The sequence below is a fragment of the Moschus berezovskii genome, chromosome X (assembly GCF_049115385.1).
Source record: "Moschus berezovskii isolate FMDL1 chromosome X, NW_MosBer_1.0, whole genome shotgun sequence".
Classification (NCBI taxonomy): Eukaryota; Metazoa; Chordata; class Mammalia; order Artiodactyla; family Moschidae; genus Moschus; species Moschus berezovskii.
This window is the reverse complement of record NC_142488.1, coordinates 144,240,322-144,256,515: the sequence shown is the minus strand read 5'-3', so window position 1 is coordinate 144,256,515 and position 16,194 is coordinate 144,240,322. Positions and strand designations below refer to the sequence as shown.

The following is a 16,194-nucleotide window of genomic DNA, read 5'->3' as shown; positions in this document are numbered from 1 at the left end:
ACATAGGCTGGCTGAATGGATACAAAAACAAGGTCCCCATATGTGTTGTCTACAAGAGACCCACATCAAAACAAGGGACACATACAGACTGAAAGTGAAGGGCTGGAAAAAGACATTCCACGCAAATAGAGACCAAAAGAAAGCAGGAGTAGTAATACTCATATCAGATGAAATAGATTTTAAAACAAAGGCTGTGAAAAGAGACAAAGAAGGAAACTATATAATGATTAAAGGCTCAGTCCAAGAAGAAGATATAACAATTATAAATATTTATGCACCCAACATAGGAGCACCGCAATATGTAAGACAATTACTAAAAAGTATGAAAGGGGAAATTAACAATAACACAATAATAGTGGGAGACTTTATTACCCCACTCACACCTATGGATAGATCAACTAAACAAAATTAACAAGGAATCACAAACTTTAAATGATACAATAGACCAGTTAGACCTAATAGATATCTATAGGACATTTCACCCCAAAGCAATGAATTTCACCTTTTTCTCAAGTGCACACGGAACCTTTTCCAGGATGGATCACATCCTGGGCCATAAATCTAGCCTTGGTAAATTCAAAAAAATTGAAATCATTCCAAACATCTTTTCTGAACACAATGCAGTAAGATTAGATCTCAATTACAGGAGAAAAACTATTAAAAATGCCAACATATGGATGCTGAACAGCACGCTGCTGAATAATGAACAAATCATAGAAGAAATCAAAAGAGAAACCAAAGTATGCATAGAAATGAATGAAAATGAAAACACAACAACCAAAAACCTCTGGGACACTGTAAAAGCAGTGATAAGGGGAAGGTTCATAGCAATACAGGCATACCTCAAGAAACAAGAAGAAAGTCAACTAAATAACCTGAGTCTACATCTAAAGAAACTAGAAAAGGAAGAAATGAAGAACCCCAGGGTTAGCAGAAGGAAAGAAATCGTAAAAATTAGGGCAGAAATAAATGCAAAAGAAACAAAAGAGACCATAGCAAAACTCAACAAAGCCAAAAGCTGGTTCTTTGAGAAGGTAAATAAAATTGACAAACCACTAGCCAGACTCATCAAGAAACAAAGGGAGAAGAACCAAATCAATAAAATTAGAAATGAAAATGGAGAGATCACAACCGACAACACAGAAATACAAAGGATTATTAGAGAATACTATCAGCAATTATATGGCAATAAGATGAATAACCTGGAAGAAATGGACAAATTCTTAGAAAAGTACAACTTTCCAAAACTGAACCAGGAAGAAATAGAAAATCTGAATAGACCCATCACAAGCACAGAACTAGAGACTGTAATCAGAAATCTTCCAGCAAACAAAAGCCCAGGTCCAGACGGCTTCACAGCTGAATTCTACCAAAAATTTAGAGAAGAGCTAACACCTATTCTACTCAAACTCTTCCAGAAAATTGCTGAGGAAGGGAAACTCCCAAACTCCTTCTATGAGGCCACCATCACCCTAATCCCAAAACCTGACAAAGATCCCACAAAAGAAGAAAACTACAGGCCAATATCACTGATGAACATAGATGCAAAAATCCTTAACAAAATTCTAGCAATCAGAATCCAACAACACATTAAGAAGATGCTACTGTTTTTAAACACAAATTAGTGTGTCCAATGCCCAATGTGGCCAAACAAGGGGAAACATTGGGGTTTGGGGCAGAGAAAAGTTTATTGCAGAGCTGTGCAAGGTTTTGAGGTAGATCATGCATAAAAATCCCAAATTCCCCAAAGGAGACAAGGGACACAGAAAGGATTTGTATCTAGGAGGACTCCACAGTGTCCTGCTTGGTTTTACTACCCCTAGAAAAATGAAGGTTGTCTGTTGTAGTGAAGAACTTTAGAGTAGGAATTAGGCGCTCTACGTGTGAGTCCTAACTCTGGCCCAGATCAGCAGTATAAACATGAACAAGGCATTTCTGTTCTCTGTACCTACCTCAGTTTCTTCTTCTGGGAAAAGGGACTGAAAATACCTGCTCTCCTTATCTTGCAGAAACATTTATTAAACCAAGAAGCATTTATTGACTACATGCTGTGTGCCAATCACTGTACTATAGATGGGATTACAATAATATATAGAGACCCTTCTCTCAAGTTTCTCATAGTTCTCTGCAGAAGATAGACACATAAACAGACTGATAATCCTGTGTGGTATTAAAAAATAACTAAAGAAAATCATTTAGATGATACAAACAATTTCACTTCATGAGGTGAACAGTGTCCTTTTGAAGAACCTCAGAATGGAGTGGAAGGCAGGAAGCTTTTATAAAATAAAGAATAAACGAACAAGAGAAAAATAGAAAATATTAGAAAATATCTGATTGGGTAGAGTCATATAATCTACCTTGCTTAGGGTATGAGATGGCCAAGAGTTGGTTTGGTTATTGAAAATAGTTGACTGGATATACTTTTTTTCTCTGTCAAATAGAGCATTTATAGGAACACTAAGGTCATCTAAGTTTTTGTTTTCTGATGTAGCACCCAGGCAGCAGTGGCTCAGTCTTGAGCCTAGAAAGTTATTTCAACAAAGTTAAGCACTAACCTATTTGTACAAACTGCTCTGGGATTTCTGTGAATTGCCTATAAGTGCATACAAAGTATCACAGAAGAGGTGATATTTGAGCATGAACTTGAAGGAAATTTGTTTGACATGTGAAGTGGAAAGGGTGTTTCTGGCAGGACAAAAATGAACCCAACAATTTGTACAAAGACTCAAAAGCATTAAAACTTTGTTTGGCAAAATCATAAGTATTTGCAGATGACTGGAGAGTGGGAAAAACGTATGAACATCAGAAAATGAGGATAGAACAATGCATGTGAGGTAATTGTTAAAACCTAGACATGTACCAGAATTGAAAGAGACACATGTACTCCAGTGTTCATTGCAGCACTGTTTATAATAGCCAGGACATGGAAGCAACCTAGATGTCCATCTGCAGAGGAATGGATAAGAAAGCTTTGGTACATATACACAATGGAGTATTTTTCAGCCATCAAAAAGAATGCATTTGAATCAGTTCTAATGAGGTGGATGAAATTGGAGCCTATTATACAGAGTGAAGTCAGCCTGAAAGAAAAACATCAATACAGTATACTAATGCATATATATGGAATTTAGAAAGATGGTAACCTTAACCCTGTATATGAGACTGCAAAAGAGACATAGGTATATAAGAGTAGTCTTTGGGACTCTGTGGGAAGAGGGTGAATGTGGAATGATTGGGGAGAACGGCATTGTAGCATGTATATCATCATATGTGAAATGAATCACCAGTGCAGGTTCGATGCATGATACAGGATGCTTGGGGCTGGTGCACGGGGATGACCTGGAGGGAGGATATGGGGAAGAGGGAGGCGGGAGGGGGGTTCAAGAAAGGGAACACATATACACCTGGGGTGGATTCGTGTTAATGTATGGCAAAACCAACCAATATATTAATGTAAGGTAATTTGCCTCCAATAAAATAAATAAAAAAATAAAAATAAATGCAAATTCAGGCTCACAAAAAAATAATAAATAAATAAATAAAAGAAAAAAAAACAGACATGTTCCATATAATGGCTAAATGCAGTGGTAAAGAGGTATAATTGATATACAATATCGGTTTCAGGTGTACAAATAATTCACAATTTTTAAAGGTTATACTTTAAAGAATTATACTATAAGAATAATTATTATAAAATATTGGCTATATTCCATGTGTTGTACAATATATTCTTGTAGCTTATTTATTTGAAGATAGTACTTTGTACCTCTTAATCCCTTACTCCTGTCTTTTCCTTTCTCCTTTCATCTACCCACCAATAATCACTAGTTTGTTACACTATCCAGCCCATTCCCCATAGTTTCCTCTTTGAACTCATCATCTGTTAATCTTCCCCCTTGGTCTCTCCACTACAGCCACAGTGGCCTAATTGCTTTTTTTTTTTAATACAGTGGGCACCTTTCTACCTCTGGGTCTTAGCATTTGCCACTTCCTCTACTTTGAATATTCTTTCTCTAGCTATTCATAAGGCTCACTCTCACTACATTCAGGATCATTGCCTAAATGTCACCTACTCAGTGAGATATTCCCTGAATACCCTATTGAAAATTGCAATCCCTTGTCAATACTTTCTACTCACATCTTATTTTTCTTCCTGAGACATATTGCCTTTTAATACATTATATAGTTCACTTATTTTACTTGTTTGTTTGGTGTTTTCCCTCTAATCAAATGTAAGCTCTAAGAGGGGAACAACCTTGGTGTGTTTGCTGATGTACTTATGTTGCTTAGAATAATACCTGGCATATAGTAGGTGATCAGAAATTATTTGTTGAGTATAAGAAGTAGCAAACTTTTAGTCAGCTCCATCCCAGACTTGGGTGATTTGAGAAATGTTCTTCCCTTCTGCTTTATCATATGTAAAATATATGAGGCCTTCCTTGGTGGCTCAGATGATAAAGAATCTGCGTACAATGCAGGAGACCTGGGTTTGATCCCTGGGTCGGGAAGATCCCCTGGAGAAGGGAATGGCTACCCACTCCAGTATCTTGCCTGGAGAATTCCATGGAACCTGGTGGGTGACAGTCCATGGGGTTGTAAAGAGTTGAACACTACTGAGCAATTAACACTTTCACACTTTCACTTTCAAAATATATGAGGGAATAAAACTGGATGCTTTCTCTAAGGATCTTTCAGATATGAAATTCTAGGAAAGAGGCTAGATGACCACTTAAGAGGATGGGTTGAGATATTGTGCTATTAAGGAATCATATTAAGATGTAATTTTCCTAGAACCCTAGGAATACCTGAACCCTATCTCACTCTATCTAAACCTTTTCTCTGCAAGCTCTCCATAGAAGTACATGCTTTTAAGAAAGCAAAAATCATTCATTAGTTAATTGATTCAGTGGATATGTATTGAACACCTACAATGTGCTAGGTAGTGTGCTATGCTGCTGGCACACATCAAAGACAAAAATCCATAGCTTTAAAATAAGGAGGAAAAAAATATGAGAAAAAATAAATTATACAGCATGTTTTAAGTTAGGTACTATGGAAAACTCTGGGAGTTGGTGATGGACAGGGAGGCCTGGCGTGCTGTAGTCCATGGGGTCGCAGAGTCAGACACAGCTGAACAACTGAACTGAACTATGGGAAAAGAAAGAACATGGTAAAGTTTACTGAGTGTAGTGTGGATAGTAAACTGAGTGGAAGTCAGGGTAGGCTTCATTCAGAAGATAATAATTAAGCAATGACTTGAAAGAGGCACAAGAGCATAACAAGTGCAAAGGCTATGACACAAGAGAGACAAGCATGCTGGAAGAATAGCAAGGAAGCCAGGGTGACTGGAGCAGAGACAGCAAGGGAAGGCACAGTAGAAGATAAGCCATAGAGGAACAGAAGATAAGATTGTGTAAGAACCTGTAAGCCATGGCAAGGAGTTCAGCTTTTACTCTGTATAGGATGAGGAAATACTTGATGGCTATTGTGTAGAGAATATAGTATACAGAGAAAGGGTAAAAGTAGAGATACAAGTTAGGAGGCTATGGTAGTAATAAAACTTTAATTTATTGCTGTGGTGGTATAAAAACCAACTGTTGAGAAACATAGATTGGGGTGACAAGGGAGCCAGGGTGCTACAAAACAGTAAAATGAGGACAATACCTGAGGAGGGTGTGGGTATGTATATGTGAAGGGCTTAAACACACCTCCTTCCCATCTGTATCTTTCATCCCCAAAGAAAATGATTTCCTATATTGCCTTTTACTTCCTGTTTGCTCTCTGCATAGGAATCAAAACAGGTCAAAACTTGGTTGGGACTCAGTTCCTGTAATCTGATTGTCACATTTTGAGGGGTCTTGGACCTTTTTTGAAAAGCCAACTGAAGACTAGTTGTTTTTCACTTACTAAGTTGTGTCAAATTCTTTGTGACCCGGTGGGCTGCAGCACGCCAGGCTTCCCTGTCCTTCACTGTCTCCTGGAGTTTGCTCAAACTCATGTCCCTTGAGTCAGTGATGCCATCAAACCATCTCATCCTCTGTCGCCCCCTTCTCCTCCTGCCCTCAATCTTTCTCAGCATCAGGGTCTTTTCTAACGAGTCAGCTCTTCACATCAGGTGGCCAAATTATTGGAGCTTCAGCTTCAGCATCAGTCCTTCCAATGAATATTCAGGGTTGATTTCCTTTAGGATTGACTGGTTTGATCTCTTTGCTGTCCAAGGGACTCTCAAGAGTCTTCCCCAGGATCAGTTTGAAAACATCAATTCTTTGACGCTCAGCCTTCTTTATGGTCCAGATCTCACATCCATACATGACTATTGGAAAAACCATAGCTTTGACTATACAGATTTTTGTTAGCAAAGTAATGTCTCTGCTTTCTAATATGCTATCTAGTATATCTGTAAATCTCATTCATCTTGTGTAACTGAAATTTAGTACCCTTTCACTAATACCTCCCGGTTCACTCCAGCTCAAGGCAACCGCCTTTCTTTTCTCTGCTTCTGTGAATTTGATTATTTTAGATTCCACGTATGAGTGAAATCTTACAGTATTTGTCTTTGTCCACCTAATTTCACTTAGCATGATGTCCTACAAGTTCATCAATGTTGTTGCAAATGGTAGGATTTCTTCTTTCTGAGGCTGGATAATATTCCATTGTATGTATGTATGTTTTCTTATCCGCTTATCTGTTAATGGACATTTAGTTTGCTTCCACGTCTTAGCTGTTGTGAATAATTTTGCAATAAAGCATAGGAGTGCAGATATCTCTTTGATATCTTGATTTCAATTCCTTTGGACAGAGAACCAGAAGTGGGATTGCTGGATCACATGATAGTTCTATTTTTTATTTTTGAGGAGCCTCTCTACTGTTTTCCATAGGGGCTGTACCAGTTTACATTCCCCACCAACAGTGTAGGAGGATTCTCTTTTCTCCACATCCTCACCAACACTTGTTATCTCTTATCTTTTTTGATGACAGCTGTTCTAACAGATGTGAGGTGATAACGCATTGTGGTTTTAATCTGCATTTCCCTGATGCAGGGAGATGTTGAGCATCTTTTCAAGACCCTGTTAACCATTTTGTATGTCTTCTTTGCACTAATCTATTTGGGTGAATTGAAAATACTGTGTTAAATACTTAAAATTTACTAAGTGGGCAGATCTTATGTTAAGTGTTTTGTCACAAAATAATAATTTAATTTAATAACATAATAGTAGGGCTTCATTTGTGGCTCAGCTGATAAAGAATCTGCCTTCAGTGTGCAAGACCTGGGTTGGGAAGATCCCCTGGAGAAGGGAAAGGCTACCCACTCCAGTATTATGCCCTGGAAAATTCCATGCACTGTATAGTTCATGGGGTCGCAAAGAGTCGGACACGAATGAGTGACTTTCACTTTCAACATAATAATAAAAGAGGGTAGAAGCAAAGTTTTGAAGAGGATGGATATTTTGTGGCATAGATTGTGGTGATGAGTATGTTAGCCTGAGTTTACTCTGGGTGCTTTCTGCTGCATAAAAAGTTTGAAGGGGTCTTAAAAGTTGTATCAAGGAGAAGAGAAGGAACTAGGATGCATTTAAGTACCAGTGAAAAGACCACAGCATAATCTGGCTTGTGAAGTACCCTACTCCCACCAACATCTGCTTTATCATTACTTCTCTGTGCTTAGGTAGAATGGGTATCAAGTGGATGGGAATGAAAATAGGAATTATAATTCAGTTCTGCTCCTAAACAGAAATCAGTACCTTTTGCTTCTTGGCTTTGATAATCTATTTGTTGTGGTTATATTTGCCATGTCCTCAGGAGAGCAGGGTAGACATAAAGTAATTTCCCCTTGGCATTACTCATAATAGACAATATCTTGGAAATACTAATATAAGTAGAGAAAAGGAACACAGTTTTCTTTATTAAGCCCTCATGAAATCTTTTATGTATCCAACAGGAGCAGGCTTCTCAATGAAAGATATTTCTCTTGTATCAGATTCTCTGAGTCATGAAACTCCCTACTTAGGCCTTTAGAATAAAAATTAGATTGGTGGGTTATTGCAGGCTGACTTGAGAATTGAGCTTTTGTCCAAGACACATGGGAAATTTTATAAATATCCAAGGGATTAGTTACAGCTGCATGAACGCTTGCCATCTAGTTTTAACCTCTTACTATTTAGATAAGGAAATGGAAAATAAGAGATGGGTAAATATTTGCTAAAGGGCACACACTTGGTTTCTGCCTTTCAGCCTAGAGTTCTTGCTAATAAACACCTGAGCATGTTTGCTTTAGTCAGCCTGCTTTGAGCAGTATCCACTATTGCTACTGTGATCATTTATGAGGTGGTACACATTTATCAAGTTAACAGTTATCCAGAATAAGAGATTCTTGCCAGTTGGCCACCGAAAACTCTAAGAGGATGGCAGGGATTGAAACCAGTATAACCAGGAGGTATACAGGTTAGCTAGAAAAAGCTCATCAGAGTTAGCTGTCAAATAATTCCGAATTTTTGCTGTGTGATTCCCATTTCCACATAGCAGGTTACTTCCCAGGACAAAGAAAGTTGAGGCTCAAAATATATGAAAGAAAAAGAGGGGAAATTTTGGAATTGATTATTTAGACAGGGTAATGCCAGAGAAAGTGAAGAGGAACTCAAAAGCCTCTTGATGAAAGTGAAAGAGGAGAGTGAAAAGGTTGGCTTGAAGCTCAACATTCAGAAAACAAAGATCATGGCATCTGGTCCCATCACTTCATGGGAAATAGGTGGAAAAACAGTGGAGACAGTGTCAGACTTTATTTTTTTGGGCTCCAAAATCACTGCAGATGCTGATTGCAGCCATGAAATTAAAAGACGCTTACTCCTTGGAAGGAAAGATATGACCAACCTAGATAGTATATTAAAAAGCAGAGACATTACTTCGCCAACCAAGGTCAGTCTAGTCAAGGCTATGGTTTTTCCTGTGGTCATGTATGGATGTGAGAGTTGGACTGTGAAGAAGGCTGAGCACCGAAGAATTGATGCTTTTGAACTGTGGTGCTGGAGAGGACTCTTGAGAGTCCCTTGTACTGCAAGCAGATCCAACCAGTCTATTCTAGAGGAGATTAATCGTGGGTATTCATTGGAGGGACTGATGCTAAAGCTGAAACTACAATACTTTGGCCACCTCATGCGACGAGTTGACTCACTGGAAAAGACTCTGATGCTGGGAAGGGTTGGGGGCAGGAGGAGAAGGGGACGACGGAGAATGAGATGACTGGATGGCATCACCGACTCTATGGACGTGAGTTTGGGTGAACTCCGGGAGTTGGTGATGGACAGGGAGGCCTGGCGTGCTGTGATTCATGGGGTCGCAGAGTCGGACATGACTGAGCAACTGAACTGAACTTAACTGAATGCCAGAGAATGAGTATGTGGGTATGGCAAGTCTTACCCAATCCGGATTTCCATTGAGGAATCCATCAACAGTCTCTCCTACATGTTGTCCCTATTAAGAGCACATGAGTTCTTCATACTTGACCTCTGAGGTGTTTGATGTCCTCCATAAACTTCGTATTTTTTTTTCTCACCAGCTACTGTGTGTGTACTTGCATGTGCAAATGTGTGTATGTGTTCTCCAAGAATCACCTTCTTCAACAAATCTATACCAGTTTCTATAAGGAGCAGAGCCATCTTTTGTGCTTATTATCAGGTTAAAGATATCCTTTCTACACATCCCTCCTCTCCAGTGCAGTCTCTAATTTTTTTAATTCACACGATAGCCTGCTGAGGAGGATTATTTCAGAAATAAACTGCTGGGCTTCCAAGGTGGTGCAGTGGTAAAGAATCCGCCTGCCAATATGGGAGATGCAAGAGATGTGAATTTGATCCCTGGGTCGGGAGATCCCCTGGAGAAGGAAATGGCAACCCACTCCAGTATTCTTGCCTGGAAAATTCCATGGACAGAGGAACCTGGCAGGCTACAGTCCATGGGGTTTCAAAGAGTCAGACACAACTGAGTGACTGAGCATCCACTCACACATGCAATTAAACTGCTATCAGGACTGAATGACTCAGAACCTGCTGTTTCCATGCTTCTTTGGTAGGGAGGTAGCTAAGGGAGCGAAGCTAGGGCAGATAAATGATATTTGTTTTCCTAAAGGTGGTAAGGTGGATTCGTATCTGATCTAAAAATCTGAATATTGAATGCTGCTTTGAGAGGCTCTCTAGTTCAGTTAATCCATCCCTTGTGTTCATAAAATCTTAGATCTCACTGAACCTAAACAAATTTTGTTTGTTTTTTAGCAGCACTCCACTGCTGATGAATGGAAACTGAGCCATTTAATACCATTCATTTTAGCTTAATTTCATGTTCTGTTCTTCCTTTTAGGTTAACAATTCATGCCGAGTGTCCCATGCATTTGGAAGATTTTCCTATGGATGTGCATGCCTGTCCACTGAAGTTTGGAAGCTGTATGTATTTTCCCACTTCCTGTTTTCTGATGTTTCCCCCACCAAAAAAAATGCCATAGTTCCTATTCTGTCCCTTAGTAAATTCAACAGCTGAGACCTTTAATTTGGACTAGTATGTAAGTGGGGAAGGGGAGTAGGATGGAGTAGTACTAACTGATCAGGAGGAGATTTAACCTTTAATAGTTTTCATTTTAGGAAGCAAACCTTATTTCACCATTTTAGACTAATTTCTTTGTCATTAGGTTGAAACATTAACATCTGTTTCCTAAATTATCCATAAGACAAGCCAAGACAGAGCTAATATAAAGCACAATAATAGCTTCCTAAAGACAAGATCCTTCAAACAGAAGGTGTTTATATTTTTAAAATGCCTATTCTATGTGCATCTTCGTATAGTTCTATCTAATTCTCTATAGTGAATGATAAACAGTAAGAGATGGGAAATTTTCTCCTTTTAAGAGAGTATTACCCTTGCCAGTAGCTGTAAATCTGGCAGAGAAAAAAGTAAATACACAGCCCATTTTCAGATAATTAGAAAAATCAAAATCGAGTAGAATTTGAGTGAGTTTCTGACTAAGAATTTCAGAGTATGTTTAATTTGTGAGTCATCAGAGCAACAGTGTCTGACTTTATTTTTTGAGCTCCAAAATCACTGCAGATGGTGACTGCAGCCATGAAATTAAAAGACGCTTACTCCTTGAAAGGAAAGTTATGACTAACCTAGATAGCATATTAAAAAGCAGAGACATTACTTTGCCAACAAAGGTCCATCTAGTCAAGGCTATGGTTTTTCCAGTAGTCATGTATGGATGTGAGAGTTGGACTATAAAGAAAGCTGAGTACCAAAGAATTGATGCTTTTGAACTATGGTGTTGGAGAAGACTCTTGAGAGTCCCTTGGACTGCAAGGAGAACCAACCAGTCCATCCTAAAGGAGATCAGTCCTGAGTATTCATTGGAAGGACTTTTGTTGAAGCTAAAACTCCAATACTTTGGTCACCTGATGTGAAGAACTTACTCATTTGAAAAGACCCTAATGCTGGGAAAGATTGAAGGCAGGAAGAGAAGGGGACGACAGAGGATGAGATGGTTGGGTGGCATCACTGACTCAATGGACATGAGTTTGGGTAAACTCCAGGAGTTGATGATGGACAGGGAGGCCTGGTGTGCTGCAGTCCATGGGGTCGCAAAGAGTCAGACATGATTGAGTGACTGAACTAAACTGAACTTGGAACAATATATCATGGTCTGTGTTTATCATCTCTAAATTATATTTATCTCTGTATTTTAATTTAAAAGTGCATTTGAAAAGACCCAAATAATTATGTGACATTTTTTTTTCAATCATTGTCAAAAATTTACAAATTATCTCCTGTGGGCCAGGCTCTATTATAGGAACTTGGAATGCATCCATAAATAAAGACCCTGCCCTTGTGGAGCTTATATAGAGGAGAGAGTGATGGCAGAAGAGAAAATAAACACTAGATTAAAAAGTAAAGTATAAAGTATGTTATAAAATGAGAAGCACCATGCTGCTGCTGCTGCTAAGTCACTTCAGTCGTGTCTGACTCTGTGTGACCTCATAGGTCACACAGCCTGGACCCACCAGGCTCCCCCGTCCCTGGGATTCTCCAGGCAAGAACACTGGAGTGGGTTGCCATTTCCTTCTCCAATGTGTGAAAGTGAAAAGTAAAAGTGAAGTTGCTCAGTCGTGTCCAACCCTTAGTGACCCCATGGACTGCAGCCTACCAGGCTCCTCCATCCATGGGATTTTCTAGGCAAGAGTACTGGAGTAGCTTGCCATTGCCTTCTCCGGAGAAGCACCATAAGAAGACATAAAAGTACTGCAGAATAAGGTGGGGTCAGTCATATCTAGGTGAAAGATAGGCATTGCCATTTAAATTTAAAATGAAGTAATCATTGTAGTCTTCTTTGAAAAAGTGACATTTGGGCAGAAAGTTTGAGGAGGCAAAAGGTTTAACAAGACAGATATTTGTGGAAATAATACTATAGTTATAGGGAACAGCCAGGGACAAGACCCTGAGTCAGAAATGTATCTGACTTGTTAAAGAACATCAAAGTGCGAGATGTGAGATCAAAGAGGGGGTCAGGTCATCTGCAGTCTTGATGGACAGTAAAGCACTTTGAATTTTATTCTGAGGGAAAATGGAGTTATTGGAATATTTTGATATATTATCTGAATTTTGGTTTTTTAAGAATCATTATGGATACTCTGTTAAAAATAAGTGAGAAAGATAGAAGCAGGGAGTCCAGTTAATAGGTTATTGCAATATATCAGCTGAGAGATGATGATGGCTCAGATCAGAGTGATAGTGGCATAAGTGATAAGATTCTGATTCTGGTTACATTGTGAAAGACAATCCCAAAGGATCCTCCAATGAATTAGATATAGAATATCATAAGAAGAGAACTCAAGGATGACATATAGATTTCTGTCCTAATGGATTTACTACCAAGTTAGGTAAGTATTACTTCCATTCTGTATAGGATAGAGTTGTTCGTGAGTGAACAAAGCTCCCCTCATGAACAATTAGGAAACCTAGAACTGTTGAGCAATAAGGATTGAAAAGACTAAATTTCTGGAGATAGGGTAGAACCTCCTTTATTCTTGGTGTGCGTGTATGTTGGTTGCTCAGTTGTGTCTGACTCTTTGCGACTCCATAGACTGTAGCTCACCAGGCTTCTCTGTCCATGGGATTCTCCAGTCAAGAATCCTGGAGTGGGTTACCATTCCCTTCTCGAGGGGATCTTCCCACCCCAGGGATTGAACCCAGGTTGCCTGCATTGCAGGCAGATTCTTTACCGTCTGAGCCACCAGGGAAGCCCCTTCATTCTTGGTGGTACTTTCCAATTCTGGCCATGGATTGCAGCTTGGAATTCAAGTTTTTCCCTGAGCATAGGGCTGCTGCTGGATGATATATATAAAAAAGTAAGAGAAAATGAACTTATGGTTGCCGGGGTTGCCAAGGGGAAGGGATAGTTAGGGGGCTTGGGATAGACATGTACACACTACATTTAAAATAGATAATCAACAGGGACTTACTGTATAGCACAGGGAACTCTGCTCAATGTAACGTGGCAGCCTGGATGGGAGGGGAGTTTGTAGGAGAATGGTACATGCATATGTATGGCTGAGTCCCTTTGCTGTTCAACTGAAACTATCACAACATTGTTAATCGGCTATGCATGCTAATTCACTTCAGTCGTGTTCAGCTCTTTGTGACCCTGTGGACTATAGCCATTGAGGTTCCTCTGTCCGTGGGATTTTCCAGGCAAGAAGACTGTGGTGACAATCGGCTATACTCCATTACAATATAAAAAGCTTAAAATTTTGTTTAAAAATGACTCGCCGTTAGCAGTATACATAGCTATAAACATACACTTATAATAAGCAAAATCAAGTGATCAGATCAACATATAGTCCTGTGCTGATACTTGGAATTTCAACACTTTTGACTCAGTGTGCCAGCATTTCCTGTTCTTGCTTTGACTTGACATTAGTAGAATTCTTTAATCCAGTAATGATTCTATGTCTATTGTTAAGCTTTAATGTTTATAGGAGAATTATAATACTTTTTCCATTTTGCTTATTTCTCAACTATTTTTCTCAATATTTGATTTTCAAAAAATATATACATTTCCCAATAAATGTCAGGAAGGAAATTACACATAGAAACAATAGTCAGGATAGTGGTTACATTTGATGGGGTTTAGTTGACTCACTGGAAAAAGACTCTGATGCTGGGAGGGATTGGTGGCGGGAGTAGAAGGGGACGACAGAGAATGAGATGGCAGGATGGCATCACCGACTCGATGGACATGAGTTTGAGTGAACTCCAAGAGTTGGTGATGGACAGGGAGGCCTGGCGTGCTGTGATTCATGGGGTCGCAAAGAGTTGGACACGACTGAGTGACTGAACTGAACTGAATGCTTGATAAGGGACACTAGTGCTTCTGGGTGCTGAATATATGGAATGTAAGTCTGGTTTCAGGAAAGATATCTAGTATGTGTTAGTTGCTCAGTTATGCCCAACTCTTTGGGACCCCATGGAATGTGGCCCACCGGGCTCCTCTGTCCATGAGTTCTCCAGGCAAGAATACTGGAGTGGGTAGCCAATCCCTCCTCCAGGGGATCTTCCCTACCCAGGGATTGTTCGTGGGTCTCCTGCATTGTTGGCAGATTCTTTACCATCTGAGCCAGCAGACTGGATATTTAATTGAAGTTTCATCCATTTAGATGGTATTTAAAGCCATAAGGCTGGAGGAGTTGACTGCATGTAGATAAGAGTGTCAAAGACTGTTTCCTGAATCACTATAACATTTAGAGGCTAAAGAGAAGAGAATAACTCAGTAAATGTGAAGGATAGGACAGGTGCAGTAAGAGAAAATTTAAGGGAACATATGTCCTAGAAGCAAATTAAGTATATTAAGAAGGAGAGAGTGGTTTAAATTCTTAAGTGGGCAGTTAATATTGACTTTGAAAACTAATAAGAAAGCAATTCTGGAATGGTAAAGTAAGAACTTCTGAAAATCCACTCTTCCATAAAAGCAACAAGAACATTTTCAAAAGTTGTCAAAGTAAACTTTCTCCAAACTCTAAGCAAAGGCTCACAACTGTCTGAGGAGTGTTCAGTTCAGTTCAGTTCAGTTGCTCAGTCATGTCCAACTCTTTGCGACAGTCAAGAGAAATGGCTGATTCTCTATAAGGCGAGAGAATCATGTTCCAATCCTCTTCACTCCCTTTCTGAAGAAGCCTTGAAGATTTCATAATGATAAAAAGGATCAATTTATCAGGAAGATATAACAATTATAAAGATGATTACACCTAGAAACCCAAAATGCACAGAGCAAAACTGACAAGAATAGAAAAGGGAAATAGACAATTCAATAATAAAAAAACTAAACATTTTAATATTCCACTTCCATAGAGTAACTGGACAGAACATCAACATAGAAATAGAAGACTTGAACACGACACAAACCAATTAGGTCTAATTAGCATTTATATTGCACTCTACCAAATAATATCAGAACACCCATTACTCTGAAGGGCACATGGAATATTTTCTGTGGTAGACTGTATGTTAGGCCTTAAAACAAGATGCAGTCAGTTTAAAAGTACTGGAACCATATGAAGTGTGTTATCTAACCTCACTTGAATGAAATTAAATATCAACTATGGAAGGGAATTTGGGAAATTCACAAATATGTTGAAATTAAACAGCATACTCCTAAATTAAAAAAATGTGTCAAAAATCATAAGGGAAATTAGAAAATATTTTTAAATCAATGAAAATTATGTACAATGTAAATACAGCCTAAAGCAGTGTTTAGAGGAAAATTTATAACTGTAAAACCTGTATCAAAAAGAAGAAAGATCTAAAATCAATAACCTGAACTAGAGAAGAGCAAACTAAATTCAATGCAAGCAGATAGAAGAAAATTATAAACATTAGAGTGAAATTAAATGAAACAGAAAATAGGAAAACATTAAAGAGAATAAAATAATGTAAAAGTGTTTTTTTTAAAAAATCAATAAACTGATAAACCTTTAGCTAGACTGATGAAAGAGAGACTACAGAACACAGATGCACAAAACAAGAGAATAATCAAATCATGAAATAAGGACATTACTGATCTTACAGAAATAAACAGGATTATAAAGTAACACAAGCTGCAAATTACATGTCAACAAATGAGAGAGTCTAGATGAAATGGAAAAAATCACTATTAATACA

At 38.7% G+C, this 16,194-nt stretch overlaps 1 protein-coding gene across 1 annotated transcript in view; it reads left to right on the top strand.

The window, feature by feature from the left end:
- Window positions 1–16,194, top strand: part of GABRA3 (gamma-aminobutyric acid type A receptor subunit alpha3) — a 175,859-nt gene that overhangs the window by 94,722 nt on the left and 64,943 nt on the right. Inside the window, exon 5 of the mRNA XM_055438471.2 lies at window positions 10,354–10,436. Coding sequence (XP_055294446.1) covers window positions 10,354–10,436 — 83 coding nt within the window. The remainder of the gene's footprint in view (window positions 1–10,353; window positions 10,437–16,194) is intronic.